General features: G+C 46.5%; 1 protein-coding gene across 2 annotated transcripts in view; it reads left to right on the top strand.

The window, feature by feature from the left end:
- The first annotated feature begins 7,189 nt into the window (after nucleotides 1-7,189).
- The window catches only part of HGSNAT (heparan-alpha-glucosaminide N-acetyltransferase), a 32,207-nt gene continuing 23,864 nt past the window's right edge, over nucleotides 7,190-15,532 (top strand). The window contains exons 1-2 of one of the 2 annotated variants that reach the window (XM_068970461.1): nucleotides 7,190-7,256; nucleotides 14,030-14,145. In XM_068970461.1, coding sequence (XP_068826562.1) covers nucleotides 14,062-14,145 — 84 coding nt within the window. In that variant the 5' untranslated portion in view covers nucleotides 7,190-7,256; nucleotides 14,030-14,061. Of the gene's footprint in view, nucleotides 7,257-8,170; nucleotides 8,237-14,029; nucleotides 14,146-15,532 lie in introns of those variants that run through there. The other variant, XM_068970462.1, reaches the window with a different exon arrangement.

Below are 15,532 nucleotides of genomic sequence, written 5' to 3'. Positions count from 1 at the left end.
AGCTCTGCCTCTGACTTACATGTGGTCTCAGACAAACCAATTTCTAAGTGAGAGAGTCGGCGAGGCATTTCCAGCTTCTGCTCCTCCTCTGAGTTCTCCATGATGCTTTATCGTGCCAGTGCCAGGCACCAAGCTGGCCCTGGCCCTTCAGTTTCTATCTTCAGTAACAACAGAACCGAAGAATCATAAGAGGAAAAGAAAGACGCAACTTTCTGCTGTGTTCAACTCACTTCCATTTTAAGAGCACAGATAGGCTCAAAGGAAAGGGATGGGAAAAGATATTCCATGCACATGGAAGCCAAAGGAGAGCAGGGGTAGCTCTACTTCTATTAGACAAAACAGGCTTTAAGTCAGAAAGTGCAATGAGACAGAATTCAGTATATGATGATAAAGCGGTCAGCTCATCAAGAGGGTGTAAAAATCATAAGTCTGTATGCGCCCCAACATGCATATAGACCTGATGGGAGAAATAGACAACAATACAATAATAGTTATTGTGAAAATACCCCACTTTCAACAATGGACAGATTATCCAGACAAAATCAAGAAGGAAGCCTTGGATTTTTAACTATATCTTGGACTAAGTGGACCTAACAGACATACAAAGAAAATTCTGCCGAACAGCAGCAGAATACACATTTTCCTCAAGCACACATGAAACTTTCTCCAGGACAGATTATGCTGTTAAGTCACAAAACAAGTATTAACAGTTTTGAGAAGATTGAAATAACATCAAGCATCTCATCTCATTTTCTTACCACAGTGGTTTGAAACTACAATAGAAATGAGTAACAGAAGAGTGAAAACAGAAACCAATGAAAATAAAGACAATAAAGAAAATTCACAAATGTGTGGAAATTAAATAACACACACCTGAACAAACAGTGAGTCACAGAAGAAATCAAAAGGAAAATCCTAAGTCCCTTGAGACAAAAATGAAAACACACTGTACCAGAGCTTAGTTGTTCAGGCACGCAGTCAGGTCTGACTCCTTGCAACCCCATGAACTGCAGCACGCCAGGCTTCCCTGTCCAGCACCAACTCCCAGAGTTTGCTCAAACTCATGTCCATTGGGTCAGTGATGCCATCCAACCATCTCATCCTCTGTTGCCCTCTTCTCCTGCCATCAGTCTTTTCCCGGCATCAGGGTCTTTTCCAGTGAGTTAGCTCTTTGCATCAGGTGGCCAGAGTATTTGAGCTTCAGCATCAGTCCTTCCAAAGAATATTCAGGGTTGATTTCCTTTAGGATTGACTGGTTTGATCTCCTTGCTGTCCATGGGACTCTCAGGAGTTCTCCAGCACTGCAGTTCAGAAGCGTCAGTTCTTCGGCACTCAGCCTCCTTTATGGTCCAGCTCTCACATCCATACGTGACTACTGGAAAAACCACAGCTTTGACTATATGCACCTTTTGTCGGCAAGGTGATGTCTCTGCTTTTTAATATGCTGTCTAGTTTTGTCAGCCTTTCTTCCAAGGAACAAGCATCTTTTCATTTCATGGCTGCAGCCACTGTCCACAGTGACTTTGGAGCCCAAGAAGGTAAAGTCTGTTGCTTTTCCATTTTTTTCCCCATCTCTTTGCTATGAAGTAATGGGACCAGAGATCAGATTGCCAACATCCGCTGGATCATTGAAAAACCAAGAGAGTTCCAGAAGAACATCTATTTCTGCTTTATTGACTATGCCAAAGCCTTTGACTGTGTGGATCACAATAAACTGTGGAAAATTCTCAGAGAGATGGGAATACCAGACCACCTGACCTGCTTCTTGAGAAACCTATATGCAGGTCAGGAAGCAACAGTTAGAACTGGACATGGAACAACAGACTGGTTCCAATAGGGAAAGGAGTACATCAAGGCTGTATATTGTCACCCTGCTTATTTAATTTATATGCAGAGTACATCATGAGAAACGCTGGGCTGGAAGAAGCACAAGCTGGAATCAAGTTTGCTGGGAGAAATACCAGTAACCTCAGATATGCCGAGGACACCACCCTTATGGCAGAAAGTGGAGAGGAACTAAAAAGCCTCAAGTGAAAGAGGAGAGAGAAAAAGTTGGCTTAAAGCTCAACATTCAGAAAACAAAGATCATGGCATCCAGTCCCATCACTTCATGGGAAATAGATGGGGAAACAGTGGAAACAGTGTCAGACTTTATTTTTTAGGGCTCCAAAATCACTGCAGATGGTGATTGCAGCCATGAAATGAAGACGCTTATTCCTTGGAAGGAAAATTATGACCAACCTAGATAGCATGTTGAAAAGCAGAGACATTACTTTGCCAACAAAGGTCCGTCTAGTCAAGGCTATGGTTTTTCCAGTGGTCATGTATGGATGTGAGAGTTGGACTGTGAAGAAAGCTGAGCGCCGAAGAATTGATGCCTTTGAACTGTGGTGTTGAGAAGACTCTTGAGAGTCCCTTGGACTGCAAGGAGATCCAACCAGTCCATCCTAAAGGAGATCTTCATTGGAAGGACTGATGCTGAAGCTGAAACTCCAATACTTTGGCCATCAGGAAATGACGCTGATGCTGGGAGGGATTAGGGGCAGGAGGAGAAGGGGATGACAGAGGATGAGATGGCTGGATGGCATCACCGACTTGATGGACATGAGTGAGTGAACTCCAGGAGTTTGTGATGGACAGGGAGGCCTGGCGTGCTGTGATTCATAGGGTCGCAAAGAGTCAGACACAACTGAGCGACTGAACTGAACTGAATGGGACCAGATGCCATGATTTTAGTTTTGAACACTGAGTTTTAAGCCAGCTTTTTCACTCTCCTCTTTCACAATTATCAAGAGGCTGTTTAGTTTCTCTTCACTTTCTGACATTAGAGTGGTGTCATCTGCACATCTGAGGTTACCGATATTTCTCCCGGCAATCTTGATTCCAGCTTGTGGTTCATCTAGCCTGGCATTTTGCATGATGTAGTCTGCATATGTTAAACAAGTGGGGTGACAATATACAGCCTTGATGTACTCCTTTCCCAATTTTGAACCAGTTTGTTGTTCCAGTTTTAACTGTTGCTTCCTGACCTGCATATAGGTTTCTCAGGAGGCAAGTAAGGTGGGTCTGGTATTCTCAGCTCTTTAAGAATTTCCCACAGATTGTTGTGATCCACATGGTCAAAGGTTATAGCATAGTCAATGAAACAGAGATAGATGTTTTTCTGGAATTCTCTTGAGTTTTCTATGGTCCAGCAGATGTTGGCAGCTTGATCTCTGGTTCCTTTGCCTTTTCTAAATCTAGCTTGTACGTCTGGACGTTCTCGGTTCATGTACTATTGAAGTTGAGCTTGAAGGATTTTAAACATTATCTTACTAGCATGTGAAATGAGCACAATTGTGTGGTAGCTTGAATATTCTTTGGCATTGGAATGAAAACTGACCTTTTCTAGTCCTGTGGCCCCTGCTGAGTTTTCCAAATTTGCTGACATACTGAGTGCAGCACTTTAACAGGATCATCTTTTAGGATTTTAAATAGCTTGGCTGGAATTCTGTCACCTCCACTAGCTTTGTTTGTAGTAATGCTTCCTAAGGCCCACTTGACTTCACACTTCCATGCTGTCCAGCTCTAGGAGAGTGATTTTTCATCATGGTTATCTGGGTCATTAAGACTTTTTTGATATAGTTCTTCTGTGTATTTTTGCCACCTCTTCTTAATCTCCTCTGCTTCTGTTAGGTCTTTATCGTTCCAGTCCTTTATCGTGGCCTTGCATGTAATATTCCCTTGATATCTCCTGTTTTCTTGAAAAGACCTCTAGTCTTCCCCGCTCTATTATTTTCCTCTATTTCTTTGCATTGTTCGTTTAAGAAGGCCTTCTTATCTCTCCTCACTATTCTCTGGCACTCTGCATTCAGTTGGATATATCTTTCTCTTTCTCCCTTTTGTCTATTCTTTCCTCAGCTATTTCTAAAGCCTCCTCAGACAACCGCTTTGCTTTCTTGAATGGCTTTTTCTTTGGGATGGTTTTGGTCACTGCCTCTTCCACAGTGTTAAGAACCTCAGTCTAGAGTTCTTCAGACACTCTGTCTACCAGATCCGATCCCTTGAATCTATTCATCACTTCCATTGTATATAAGGGAATTGACTTAGGTCATACCCGTATGGCTTAGTGGTTTTCCCTGCTCCCTTCAATTATGCCTGTGTTTTGCAATAAGCTTGTGATCTGAGTCACAATCAGATCTGCCGTCTTGTCTCAGCTGTGAAAGAACATAATCTGATTTCAGGGTCTGGTGATGTCCATGTGTAAGGTCATCTCTTAGGTTGTTGGAAATGGTGTTGACTATAACCAGCATGTTCTCTTAACTGTTAGCTGTTGCCTTGCTTCATTGTCCTCCAAGGCCAAAGTTGCCTGTTACTCCAGGTGTCTCTTGACTCCCTACTTTTGCATTCCAATCCGCTATAATGAAAAGGACGTCTTTTTTTGGTGTTAGTTCTAAGGTGTTGCAGGTCTTCATAGAATGGGTCAACTTACGCTTTTTCAGCATCAGTGGTTAGGACATAGACTGTGATGTTGAATGGTTTGCTTTGGAAATGAACGGAGATCATTCTGTCATTTTTGAGACTGCACCCAAGTACTACATTTCAGACTTTCTTGTTGACTGTGAGGGCTACTCCATTTCTTCTAAGGGATTCTTGTCCACCTTAGTAGATACAAAGGTCATCTGAATTAAATTTGCCCATTCCTATCCGTTTTAGTTTATTGATTCCTAAGATGTCGATATTCAGTTTTGCCATCTCCTGCTTGACCACATCCAATTTACCTTGATTCATGGACCTAACATTCCAGCTTCCTATGCAATATTGTTTATAGCATCAGACTGAACTTTCACCACCAAACATCCACAGCTAAGCACCATTCCCACTTTGGCCCAGCCACTTCATTCTTTCTTACAATTATTAATAAGTGCGCTCCGTTCTTCCCCAGCAGCATACTGGACACCTTCCAGCCTGGGGGGCTCATCTTCCAGTGTCGTGTACTTTTGCCTTCTCATACTGTCCATAGGCTTTCCCGGGCAAGAATACAGGAGTGGGTTACCATTTCCTTCTCTGGTGAACCACGTTTTGTCAGAACTCTGATCCATCCATTGTGGGGCCCTGGGCAGCGGGGCTTATGGCTTCACTGAGTTATGCAAGCCCCTTTGCCGTGACGAGGCTGCGATGTGTGAAGAGGAAGCTGCAAGATTAGGGGGCTGTTTATTGTGCATAAAGCCCTAACAGAGACGGTTTTTGCCCTCAGGACAAACTCTCTGGTTCATGGAGTTCACCTTCTAATGCCATGGAAGCAGATAAATACATAATGTCAGGTAGAGACAAGTAGGAAGAAGAAAACAAGGCAGATGGAGGAGGATACAGAGACAAAGAATGTTACAGTTTTAGATAGGGCTGTTGGGAAGGGCCTCCTTGAAGAGGATACCAAGTGAGCTGAGAACAGAATGAAGTCAGGGAAGGACCGTTCCATGTAGAGGGACCAGCCATGCCCAGCCCTGAGACAGGAATTCCAGCTTCCCTGGGGCACACAGGATTCTGACGGAGCTGAGAGAGTCCTGGAAGAGGAAGCAGGGAAGGCACATCCACCCAGTGGGCACTGTGGCCCGTCTGGTTGTGTGGGACCAGAGAGGCTGTTGGACGGCAAGTTGGCAATGGTCTTGTTATGCCACTTAAGACACCAGCATCCACTGACTCCCGGGATTTTGAGCTGTGGGGCAGGGCAGGGAGGAAAAAAGGCGTCACTGAACTTCCTGACCTTGCAGCATAGAGGCTTGTTTTCTCAGAGAAAAGCCATGTGACTGACCTTCCTGAAAGTTATTCTCCACCCTAAAACAGCTTGGTATTGTCCTTAAGAAGCCAAACTCAACTATATTGTCAGGCTCACCTCCTGTCTCCTCACCCCCACAGAATTCTGCTTCCGTCACAGTGAGTCTCTTCCAGTTCCTGCACTGAGCCATGCTTTCTCGGAGCCTTTGTACCTGCCGTTAGGAATGCCCTCCTCCCTTCCTATGGCTCACATCACTCAGGACTCCGTTTAAATGTCAGTTCTCCTGGGAGCCTTCCCAGACTAGCTTAGGTGCCTCCATCAAATGCTGCCTTAGCATCTCGTCCTTCTATGAACATAGACTCATCACACCGTATTGTAGCTTTACAAAATTATCAAGTAGTTCAATATACAGAAAAGGATAAAAAATAAATAGAACTCATAAGCCTATCACTGTACCTAAGCAATAACTGCTGGCTGAAGCCCACTGTGAAGCTGTACCCCTCCCAACACTGTACCCCTCCCTGTTCCCAACCTCAGCTTAAATTCAGCGTTTAACTTACCATATGTATCTTCATACATTTATTAGGCATGCACATAAGCTTAAACAACACATTATTTTGCTTGGCTTTACGTGTTATTACAGAGAGATTTCTGCAGCTTGCATTTTCTCCTCAGACTTATTTTTGAGGTTCGTCCGTCTGGATACAGGTAGTTCTAGATAATTTCAACTGCTGTATACATACATTACACCACAATTTATCCATTTTCTTCCGTGGACATTAGATCGCTGACAGGTTTTTGCAATTTGAAGCCACTCCGCCTCAAGCGGGACCGGACCTGCCCCTCCTACATATGACAGTTACGGTAGTTTCTCCCAGCGCAAAGCTGAGTGTAACCACGGGGTCATCATGTCTGCGCGCATGATGGACTGGAACCAGCCTTTCTGCCTCTGGAGCAAACGCCTCCAAACGGGGGTTTGGAGGCAAACGGGGGCTGGGACTCGGAACAGTGGACGAAGAATTCAGAATGTGGTTCAGAAGGTGGGGAGGGACCGCGGAGCACCGGCTCGGGGCCTGCAGTGCCCACTCTTCCGGACGCGTCTCTCCGCTCGTCCCGGGACAAAAAGCCCTGCACTGCTGGAGGGCTCTGGGCTCTCAGAACGTCCCCATCCCCCGGAAGGCCGGTCCCGCCCACGCCCGGCCCACATCTCGCACTGACCCCGCCCCCCGCCCCTCCGCACTCGCTCCGCCCTCGCCCTACGCCCGCGGTGGCTCGCGCGGCGACTCGGTTCGCAGCCGGGCGATGACGGGCGCGCGGCCGCGCGCGGTGGAGCGGCCCGAGCCCCGGGAGCGCGGCGGCGGCGGGCGCGGCGGCGGCGGCGCGGGCGCGGCGGGCAGCATGGCCGGCGCGGGGAGTGCGGGCCGAGCGCTGGCGGCGCTGCTGCTGGCCGCGTCGGTGCTGAGCGCCGCGCTGCTGGCCCCCGGCGGCTCGTCGACGCCAGGTGAGTGCGCCTTCTGACCCGGCCCGCGGGGCGGCGCGGGGCCCGCCCGGGAGGCGCGGCGCCCGGAACTCTCGCGTCGTTTCCGCCGCGCCGCCCGTGGCGGGGCCGGGGCTCGCGCGCGGAGGCCGCTCCGCATCCTGCGCCCGCCGCTCAGCGGGAGGACGCAGGCGGGGAAGCGGGGTTCCCGGGGCCTCGTGGAGAGCCTTCTGCCGGGGGGCCGGCGCGCCCATCCGTCTGCCGCATGGATGGGCTGCGGGACACCGGCCGGAGCCGCAGCCCTGAGCGCGGCGGACTCAGAGGCCGGGGCCACGGGGTTGTGTCACCGCGGCCGGGGGCGCAGCGGCAGCGCGGCGGTCGGACAACGAGGAGCCTCCCCGGCCAGCCGGGCGGTTCCGTTTCCATGGTGACGGGCCGGGTCTGCGGCCCGAAACCGGTCTGGTGGCGGGCGGTGCTGCTGTCTGGTCGAGAGGACCGGGCAACTGATCCTCGCGCCCGCGAGCGTTTCCGCGGCTGTCCAGGTCTCCGAGCTCGCCAGGGAAAGGCGGGGAGGAGGCAAATTCCAGAGCGTTCCCCCAGACCCCATGGACGAGGACTCGGGGCCTTCGAGGATCTCAGTCCAGGCCCCTTCCAAGGGGGTGTTGGTCCGGGCTGGAGGGGTCGGGAGTCACCTGCCTCTCCCCGCCGCTCCCAGCCCCTCTGAATCCGATCACACGGGGTTTGAGGCCGGCGGGTGTGGTTCAACTTTCCACCTCCTCCCTCGTCAAGATGCTGTCGGGCGGAGACAGCGTGGATTTTGAAGAAGCGACTTAGCGGATTCCGTTTGGCACACGGTCTCCCCGCCCCGCCTCAATCTCGTCCACTCCCGCTCTTTACGTTGTAACTGAGGAGCCGACCTCGCGCGTTATGTAATCTGCGCACTCCCAACTTGTGAGGGGCAGACTCCGCACAGCGCTCGATTTGTTGTACTTCAGCATCCATTGGTAATGATCGTTATCGCAGGGAACCGGTGGTTTCTAAATGGCCCTCGCCGCAGCACCTTCACAGAGCCGTGCTGCCAGGCTTCCAGGTTTGGCCGGCAGATCCCTACCATAGGAATAAAGAACTCCACCTTTGCATGAATTGAGGACTCATTTGAAAAGGAAAAAAAAGTAGAATAAGTCTTTTAACATATGCTCAGCACAGACACGTATGAGCTGAGAGGGAGAACCAGAAATTAAATATTTGAAAATTCAGTTAAAAGCCCGATATGTGATCACTATTGAAAGGCGACTTTGCCTTACTTTGTGGACAGGAAGAGGAGGAGGGAATTGTTCTTGAGTGTTAAACTCCTTGAGGCTGCTCTGGGATTTCTAAGGTCAGTTGTTTGGAAGTTGGCAGCTTTTTCTAGAAACTGAGCATCGGTTTCAATTTTGGTGTCATATTGGATGGCCTAGGAATTTTGTCCTTTGTGTATGTGTGTGTGTTTGTGATTCAGGTGCAGACTTATTTAAAAAATTATTTCATTGAAATATAGGTGGTTGACTGTGCTAATTTCTGCTGTACAGCAAAGTGATTCAGTTACATGTATATATATGTTCTTTTTCATATTCTTTTCCTTTATGATTTATCGCAGGATATTGAATATGATTCCCTGTATTGTACAGTAGACCTTGTTGCTTTATCCATTCTGTATATAATAGTCTGCATCTGCTAATCCCACAAACTCATTGCTTTTTTAAAAAATGTTTGAATATTGGAAAAAAGGTACAAAGCTATAAGAATCCCCTGGCCTTACACTCACAGTGTCTTCAGCTGTTGTCTTCAACCTTGGCTGCACATTAGCATTCCTTGCGAGCTGTTTTTGTTGCTGTTGTTGTGGGGAGGACAGCAAGTGTTAATGAGGTTGTGGAGAGGAGGGAATCCCCCGCAGTGTTGGTGGGAATGTAAATTGGTACAGCCACAATGGAAAACAGTATGGAGCTTCCTCAAAAGATTAAAAATTGATCCAGCCTGTCTACTCCTGGGTATATAACTGACGACAATGAAAACACTAATTCAAAAAGATACATGCACTCCAGTGTTTATAGCAGAATTATTTACAATAGCCAGGATATGGAAGCAACCTAAGTGTCCATCAGCAGATGAATGAGTGAAGAAGATGTGGGGTGTGTGTGTGTATATATATGTGTGTGTATACACACACACACAATGGAATACTACTCAGTCATAAAAAAGAATGAAAATTTTGGCATTTGCAACAATGTGGATGGACCTAGAGGGTATTATGCTTAGTGAAAAAAGTTAGAGAAAGGCAAATACTGTGTAACTTATATGTGAAATCTAAAAATAAAATGATTGAATGTAACAAAACAGAATAGACTCACAGATATGGAAAGCAAACCAGTGGTTACCAGTGAGGAGAGGGAAGGGGGAGGGGCAAAAGTAGAGATGGGGGTGGGCAATGAAGAGATCAAACTGCTATGCCTAAAATAAACAAGCTACAGGGATACAGTGTATAGCATGAGGAATACAGCAAGTATTTTATAGTAAGTTTAAATGGAATATAGTCTATAACAATTTTGAATCACTTTGTGATACACCTGAAACATACATTGTAAGTCAGCTATCTTTCAGTTTTAAAAATACAACAATTAAATCATACTGGTTGGGCAGGGAGGCCTAGCGTGCTGCGGTTCATGGGGATGCAAAGAGTCGGACACGACTGAGCGACTGAACTGAACTGGTTGGGCAGAGATTCTGATTTAACTGGTCTTGGTTGGGGCCAGGGCGTTGGGGTGTTTTTTGTTTTTTTTTTTTTTTAAGCTTCTCAAGTAATTCTGATGTTCAGTTAGCATTAACCTTCCATACAACCTTTTATAAAATAAATAATGTTGATTATAATTAAGAGCTTTTAAAGTCTGAAATTCACATGGAAAACTGAAGCATGAAACAAGAACCTTCTTCCACGCACCACTGAAAACTCATAGAAATATGAATAAAAACAGCAGTCATTACAACTCCAAAGGGATGATGCTATATAGAACAATTACGAAGGAAATTGTCAACAGCTAATTTGCAAATGGGAGCTCTCAACCCTGAACAAAGGAAATGAAGAAGAGAAATAGTTGAAAACATTACGACAAATACGACAAAGGATTTACTATCACAGGGGCCAAGTGGTTAAGTAAACATTCCAACTGTTCACAGGAACGGAAAACAGTGATGGTCAAGATTTGGAGACATGTTCAAACTTGCTAATTGTTTATTCAAAGCAGAATAATAAAGAAATTCTATTTTCTATACATCAGGTTAAAAAGCAAGGAACAAAAATTAAGCTGCTAGGGAAGAGTTCTGCTAAGTCTCAGGAGACTGGGGGCACAGAGGTTGGGTGCCGGTCAGACTGGTGGGTCTCTCCAGGTCTCACCCATCTCATCAGGCATGTCGTCGTTAGTGTCAGCTGGGGGCTGATGAGCACCACACCTGTCTTTATAAATTGTCACAGCTCAACTGAGGGAGGACTTTGGCTAAACGTATCAAAAACTATTAGAAAGGCTATTTTTGGTCAAGAACTTCACTCCTGGAAGTTCATTCTGAAGGAACTATGTCAAAAGACAACGTTGATTTTTAGATGTCTATAGTATCATTTTCATGTAGGATATAGCATCATTTCTCTTTTTTAAGTTTTCTTTTTAATGTGGACTATGTTTGAAGTCGTTATTGAATTTTTTACAATATTGCTTCTGTGGTATGTCTTGGTCTTTTGGCCACGAGGTATGTGGGATCTTAACCCCTCAACCAGGGATCAAACCCGCACCCACTGCATTGGCAAGTGAAATCTTAACCACTGGGCTGCCAGGGAAGTCGCCAGCATCATTTCTTATAACTGGAAGAGATGGGGAGTGGAATGAAATTGTAAATAAAGTTAAACAAAAAAGAAGAAACAGTTTTAAAATAAAAAATGTTTAACCACATCGTTGTCCCCTGCGTTGGTTGGATGTGGTCCAGACCATTATAATCATTTGTCGAGCACCTAACTTTTTTTGAGGTTCTGTGCCAAACACTTATGCATATGTTATCAATTTTAGCCTCTCCAGCAATCCTCTGAAGCACACACCGCTGTAACCCCTAATTTATTGATGAGGATGCTGAGATGTGGTGGAGTTCAAATTCAAGTTGGCTCATCTTGGAGTCCACACGCATAACCCACCATGTTGTACTCCTCGTCCCAAACACTGCTCCCACTGGCTGCTTTTGAGAGGGCCACCAAACAGCTACTGGTAAAGCTTTATTTAGCCTGGGGGAGAAAAAAGCTTCAGTAGGTTATTAAAAGATACATGCTGTGTATTTTGTCTTCACAGGGGGCTAAATAAGGGTAAATTTGAGTAAACTCTAGAAAATGAGAGATTTATGTTGGCTGTAGTGAAGAATTTTCCAAATTAACCAGATGAGATACTGCAGAGTCCTGAATTAAGTGTTCACATTACAAGAATAAGAGAGGTTAGATTATTACCTTTCTAGCTGTGTTATCAAATAGTTTCCCTTAACCCTCCTACACAGTCGGTAGAAGTGGAAATTGGTGCAGCCACTGGGGAGAACAGTATGCAGGTTCATTAAAAAACTAAAAATATGACCTAGCAACCGCACTCTTTTGCATATACCCAGTTCAGTTCAGTTCAGTTCAGTCGCTCAGTCGTGTCTGACTTTGCGACCCCATGAATCGCAGCACGCCAGGCCTCCCTGTCCATCAGCAACTCCCGGAGTTCACTCAGACTCACGTCCATTGAGTCCGTGATGCCATCCAGCCATCTCATCCTCGGTCGTCCCCTTCTCCTCCTGCCCCCAATCCCTCCCAGCATCAGAGTCTTTTCCAGTGAGTCAACTCTTTGCGCGAGGTGGCCAGAATACTGGAGTTTCAGCTTTAGCATCATTCCTTCCAAAGAACACCCAGGACCAATCTCCTTTAGAATGGACTGGTACCCAGAGAAAACCATAATTCAAAAAGATGCATGCACCCCAATGTTTGTTGCAGCACTATTCACAATAGCCAAGACATGGAAGCAGTCTAGATGTCCATCAAGAGAGGAATGGATAAAGAAGATGTGGTATGTATATTCAATGGAATATTACTCAGCCGTAAAGAAGAATGAAATAATGTCATTTGCAGCAACATAGCTGCAACTAGATATTATCCTCTTAAGTGAAAGAAGTCAGAGAAAGATAAATATCATATGACATCACTATATGTGGAATCTAAAATAGAATGATACAAATGAACTTATTTACAAAACAGAAACAGACAAACTTCAGAAACAAACTTACAGTTACCAAAAGGGAAAGGTTGGGGGGGGATCATAAATTAGGAGTTTGGGATTAACATTGCAAACTATATATAGAGAGATATAGATATAATAGATAACAAAGATAGCACAGGGAACTCTACTCGTTTTTCTATAATAACCTATATGGGAAAAGAATCTGAAAAAGAATGCATGTGTGTATAATGAAATCATTTTCCTCAACATTGGCAATCAACTGTATGCCAATATAAGACGTTAATTAAACTTTTTTTCTTTTTTAATATTTTCATTTATTTTTTTGGCTTTGCTGGGTCTTAGTTGCAGCATGCAGGATCTTTAGTTGCGACATACGAACTTTTAATGGCGGCATATGGAATCTTGTTCCCTAACCAGGGGTTCCCTGGTGGCTGAGACGATAAAGCGTCTGTCTACAATGTGGGAGACCTGGGTTCAATCCCTGGGTCGGGAAGATCTGCTGGAGAAGGAAAGGGCAATCCACTCCAGTACTATTGCCTGGAAAATCCCATGGACAGGGGAGCCTGATAGGTTACAGTCCATGGGGTCGCAAAGAGTCGGACATGACTGAGCGACTTCACTCACTCACTCACAACCAGGGGTTGGACCCAGGCCCCCTGCACTGGGGGTGTAGAATCATAGCCACTGGACCACCAGGGAAATCCCATCTCTTTTTTCCTTTCGCGTGGAAGCTAGAGGGTAGTTTCTCTTCCATCTCACAGATATACGTGCCAGTAACAGGTCACCTTGTTTTCCTAGCAAATGGGCAGAGTGAGGTGGAGAGTGCATCGCCCTCATGGAACCCAAAGAGCGTCTGGTGAAGTGATGAGCTCTAAGCCAGGGAGCTCTTCTGTCCTTCAGACTTCCGCTCTCTCCTTCCCCACCTCACCTCTGCCTCGGGAACCAGTTGATCCTGAACCCCAGACCAAAGTGACCTCAGGCAGAGCTCCTCAGACTGTGAAGGGCGTGCCGATCCCCAAGGGATGCTGACTGGGGTCCTGCAGGTCTCACGAGCTGCCTGTCCCGGCTCAGAGCTGAGTGGTGTGGACCAGGAAAGCTGGGGCTTGGGAATCACACGTATGAAGTTCCAGTGAGTTCATGGGAAAATTGTGGCTATGGGTAGTGATGCAATCCTTGTGAGCCGTAATTTCTTCATCTGTAGGGTAGAGGAAATTCCCAGCTCTCGAGGTTGTCATATTATCAAAGAGAAGGTGCGTGGAAATACCAAACTGGTGCCCCTCACACCTTAGCAGCTGTCGAATGTAAGGTGTGGCTGGTGTTGATTGAACCCTCGTTTGGGCACATGCATGGAAGGGGAGGGGACTGGGTGCTTGTGTGCGTCCGTGTGAACGGGGCACGAGGGACAGGAAGCCCCAGCATCTGAGAAGCATTCCTGGGAAGCCGCTGTTCACTCCAGTGCCACTTTCTGACACATCTTTCAAGTGCCTCATTTTTCCTTTTTTTTTTTCTATTTCTTACCAGACTTAGACAAAAAGAAGCACGTGGAGCTGAAGATGGACCAGGCTTTGCTGCTCATCCATAATGAACTGCCCGGGACAAACCTGACCATCTACTGGAATTTTGATCGCTGTTACCATGTAGGTGCCACATGTGTGCTCACAGTTGTGTTTCTTCTGAGGCTAGTCTGATGTGACCTTGGTGCTGTCATGAGCCAACAAACATGTTAGTTTGTTGTTGTTGTTTTATAATTTTATTTACCTGCTTATGCCTCTGCTGGGTTTTTGTTGCTTTGCACAGGCTTTCAGTGGTTCCGGTGCTCAGGCTTCTCGTTGCAGTGACTTCTCTTGTTTCAGAGCACAGGCTCCCCATCCGCGGGCTCAGTAGTGGCAGCTCCCAGGCTCTAGAGCACAGGGTCGGTGCATAGGATTAATTGCTCCATGACACGTGGGGTCTTTCCAGACCAGAGATCAAACCCCTGTCCCTGCATTGGCAGGTGGATTCTGAGCCACCAGGGAAGTCCCCACATGTTAGCTTTACAGGTGAGGAAGGCTAGATAAAGGTTCAGAAGGAATGCCATCACGGAGAACACCTGGCAGTGGGCTACATCTGTTCCTTGCCCTTCTTTTTCAGACCAGTGAGATGAGCAAATCGATAGACCTGTTTTAGGGGTTTTTGTTTTAATTTGACAAGGGCTCCTTCATGCCACAGTAAGATCATAAGCCACATCTGGGCCACTTGCCCATTTCTGCCGCCTCTCAGGGCCTGTGCCCTTAGAAGCACTCTCCAGGGGCCTAGGGTGTGACAGGTTTTCACACTGTAGAGGAGAGATGCGCTAGGGCTGGAGTCTCAGCAGGGTGTGCATAGTTGCCTTTGCAGTTGGTTCAGTTTGAGCCCTTATGAAGCCTGAACTAACAGTGTGTTATTTGACTTCTCTGCCTACTGCATAACCCTTTTGCTGAACCAGAGAAGGAAGGGATGAGACTCTGGGCTTCACGGTGGGGTGGTGAGTGCTGGGGGAGGCCCACGCTGAGGCCCTTCTGATGATAAAGGATTTTATATGAAGGTGTTCCCCCTGTGCTAAACCTTATTGCTTTTTCAGGACAAGGCTATTCTTCCATGTGAAATGAAGTAGTCCACTTCCAAGTTGAGAGCGTCAGTGTACCACCTTCAGAGGAGGAATTTTCATGGATAGTGATCTGTTTAGTTGTGGTGTTTAGTTGCTAAGTCGTGTCTGACTCTTTGCAACCCTATGATCTATAGCCCACCAGACTCCTCTGTCCATGAGATTTCCCAGGCAAAAATACTAGAGTAGGTTGCCATTTCCTTCTCCTGGGGATCTTCCCAACCCAGGGATCGAACCCACATCCTCTTCATTGCAAGTGGATTCTTTACCTCTGAGCCACCAGGGAATCCCCTGTTTAATGTAAACACCTCTTTTTAAAAAGACAAGTTTTTAAAAGTCTGCAGTATGGGCATCAGCTGGAAGGTGATGGAGCAGTATGTGACACCTTCTGTAAAGTGACG

This window comes from Capricornis sumatraensis, chromosome 4 (genome assembly GCF_032405125.1).
Source record: "Capricornis sumatraensis isolate serow.1 chromosome 4, serow.2, whole genome shotgun sequence".
Classification (NCBI taxonomy): Eukaryota; Metazoa; Chordata; class Mammalia; order Artiodactyla; family Bovidae; genus Capricornis; species Capricornis sumatraensis.
Note: the sequence above shows the minus strand (reverse complement) of the source record. Positions and strands in the feature narration are given on the sequence as shown.